Source organism: Myotis lucifugus, unplaced genomic scaffold, assembly GCF_000147115.1.
Source record: "Myotis lucifugus unplaced genomic scaffold, Myoluc2.0 scaffold_9, whole genome shotgun sequence".
NCBI lineage: Eukaryota > Metazoa > Chordata > Mammalia > Chiroptera > Vespertilionidae > Myotis > Myotis lucifugus.
This window is the reverse complement of record NW_005871057.1, coordinates 481,326-484,236: the sequence shown is the minus strand read 5'-3', so window position 1 is coordinate 484,236 and position 2,911 is coordinate 481,326. Positions and strand designations below refer to the sequence as shown.

Below are 2,911 nucleotides of genomic sequence, written 5' to 3'. Positions count from 1 at the left end.
ACATTGCCACCCCCTCCCCCAAATCAGGGTTCTATTAGCAAAGAAGTAGGGGAGAATGGTTATTGGGAAGAAAGTAGTCAGTTTCTGCCATAATTTTTATCACTTTTCAATCAGTAGACGAGAAAGTGAGGATTAGGAGTTGAAGAAAATTTACCACCATTTGGTGGGGCCAGGATTGTCATCCAGGCAGCTAGCTCCACTGCCTTTGAGTCTAACCTCTATGCAAACTACACCCATGAACTGGCATGGGAATACAGGACAAACCTCCCACAGAGATGGGAAAATGCTTAGAAGCATTAACTTAGAGCCTTTTATGTATTTTCAAAATTCTTACTAAGGTTTTAACATTTTCCTTTCAAATATGGTACTGCTGTAATGATGTTCAATTGGTCCCCTTTTAACATTTGAACAATTCAAATAGAACACATCTGATTTTTAAAACAGAACTATGTAGTTGTTTTCCATGCCTTCATGTGAGAGTCATATTGACATAGGAGAGATATGGGAAAGATCGCAGATGCTCAGAGGAATTTGGAGCACTAACGCCAGAGTCTCCATCAATTGCTCTTGATGCATTTATAGCTCCGTTTAGAGACATCATGTTCATCACTCTCCATAGATCCCATGACAAGATCCAGATCATGAAAATACAGTGGGGCCTTGACTTACAAGTTTAATTCGTTCCATGAAGGAGCTCGTAACTCAAATTACTCGTACGTCAAATCAAAAAGTGAACGAGTGAGACACGTGATGCTGGGCTGATGTTGTGGTGTTCACTGTGAGGTTTGCTGCGCCAACTAGCGGTGGGGTATCTGAAGCTGGCTCATAACCTGAATTTTAGCTCGCAACTCAAAGCAAAAAATCGGCCGAGAGACGGCTTGTATCTCGAAAAACTCGTTAGTCGGGACACTCGTAAGTCTAGGCCCCACTGTAGAAGAAAAAATGAATGCTTTTCATTCATGCTCAACAAGAGAAGTGCCATAGTGTTTATTCTGAGGGTCAGCAAAGAATAGTGGAGCCCTAGCTGGTTTGTCTCACTGGTTAGAGTGTCAGCCCGTGGACTGAAGGGTTGAGGGTTTAATTCTGGTCAAGGGCATGTTACCTCGGTTGCAGTCTTGATCCCCGGCCCCCAGTTTTGTGCAGGAGGCAACCAATTGATATCTCTCTCACATCGATGTTTCTCTCTCTGTCTCTCTCCCTCCCTTCCACTCTGTCTAAAAATCAATGGGGAAAAATATCCTTGGGGGAGGATTAACAACAAAAAGAAAAGTGGAAAGAATCTTGGGTTCTAGACTTGGCTTTGCTGCTAATGAGCTGTGTGATCCCAAGCAAATAATTTAGACTCTCTGGACTTGAAATATATATTTTTATTGATTTTTTACAGAGAGGAAGGGAGAGGGATAGAGAGTTAGAAACATCAGTGAGAGAGAAACATTGATCAGCTGCCTCCTGCACACCCCGTACTGGGGATGTGCCCGCAACCAAGGTACATGCCCTTGACCGGAATCAAACCCGGGACCCTTAAGTCCACAGGCCGATGCTCTATCCACTGAGCCAAACCGGTTACGGCTCTGGACTTTAGTTTCATCCTCTTTATTTTTATTTTATTTTAATTTTTTCCCCATTTTTACTTTTTTGGGGAAAGGGATAGATTTTGAGAAGGAAAAACATGAGTCAGAGAAATATGGAATAGAAAATAAATACAAATAAAAGCTGTTTTGTTAATTGTTTTATAAGCACAAATGAGTTCAGGGAATGCCCTATACCCGTGGTCGGCAAACTGCGGCTCTTTGGCCCCTTGAGTGTGGCTCTTCCTAAGCCTTAGGAGTACCCTAATTAAGTTAATAACAATGTACCTACCTATATAGTTTAAGTTTAAAAAATTTGGCTCTCAAAAGAAATTTCAATTGTTGTACTATTGATATTTGGCTCTGTTGACTAATGAGTTTGCCGACCACTGCCCTATACAAAACAACACAAGAAAGGTTCAAGATCAAGATGTTCCTTTAAGCAAGGCTGAAGATGTCAGTCTCTGGTATTTGGAAGTTAGGCTGCAATCCTTATTTTTTGGATGAATCACTGGGTATGTGGTACAGTCCATGCTTTTAACCAGATTTGAACAGAAGAATGGCCACTTGGCCCAGGTAGAAATAGATGAAGTGTTTGGTTTCATGTGTCACATAACTACCAAAGTTCTTCTCCACGATTCAGTGCCAGGGGGATTGTACTTCTTTTCAAACTCCTCTAATATGCACCGCAATATAGTTCTTCTCCACGATTCAGTGCCAGGGGGATTGTACTTCTTTTCAAACTCCTCTAATATGCACCGCAATATCCTTCTCTATGTTATATTTCTCCAACACCCGAGTAGCACATTCCACGGAGTCCTGCTGCATCTCCCCTGACATATTGGCATTTTTGATCACCGCCTTGTGGTCACACATGGTTACAGTGGAGCAGGGCTGGCCCACTGCAAATGTCTCCTGGGGGAGGGGCTGGTGAGGCTCAGACCCAGCGGGAGAAGCCACAGCTACCGAAGCCATGGCGCATCTCCTCCTCCTTTTTAAAGTAAAGATATGTCTTTAATTGCTCCCTTTCAATTATAATATTTTACAACCATTAGCTATTCTAGATTCAGTTGCCTTTCTTTGGAAAGAGTATAGACTTTGACTTCAGAGGACCTGGATCGACTCTTAGCTCTGCCTTGCATAAGCTGTGTGACTTTGCACAAGTCACCTAACATTTTGAATTTCAGTTTTCTTATGTGCAAAATGGAAATAAGAAAATATGTCCCGTAGAGCTATTGTGATGAATAAAATAAATAATATACGTACAAGCACTCTGTATAGTAGTAGATGATTAATAAATGTGATCAGTAAATGTCATTAACCTATCCTAGCACTTCCTTCTA

The 2,911-nt window shown here is 41.7% G+C and overlaps 1 protein-coding gene across 1 annotated transcript; it reads right to left on the bottom strand.

Moving 5' to 3' along the window:
- Nucleotides 1–2,105: 2,105 nt before the first annotated feature.
- Nucleotides 2,106–2,586, bottom strand: LOC102424247 (dynein light chain 1, cytoplasmic-like). The gene is given in 3 exon segments (XM_014451500.2): nucleotides 2,106–2,218; nucleotides 2,221–2,242; nucleotides 2,313–2,586. Coding segments are annotated over 3 exon segments (366 nt in total). The 5' UTR covers nucleotides 2,544–2,586.
- Between the last annotated feature and the right edge of the window lie 325 nt (nucleotides 2,587–2,911).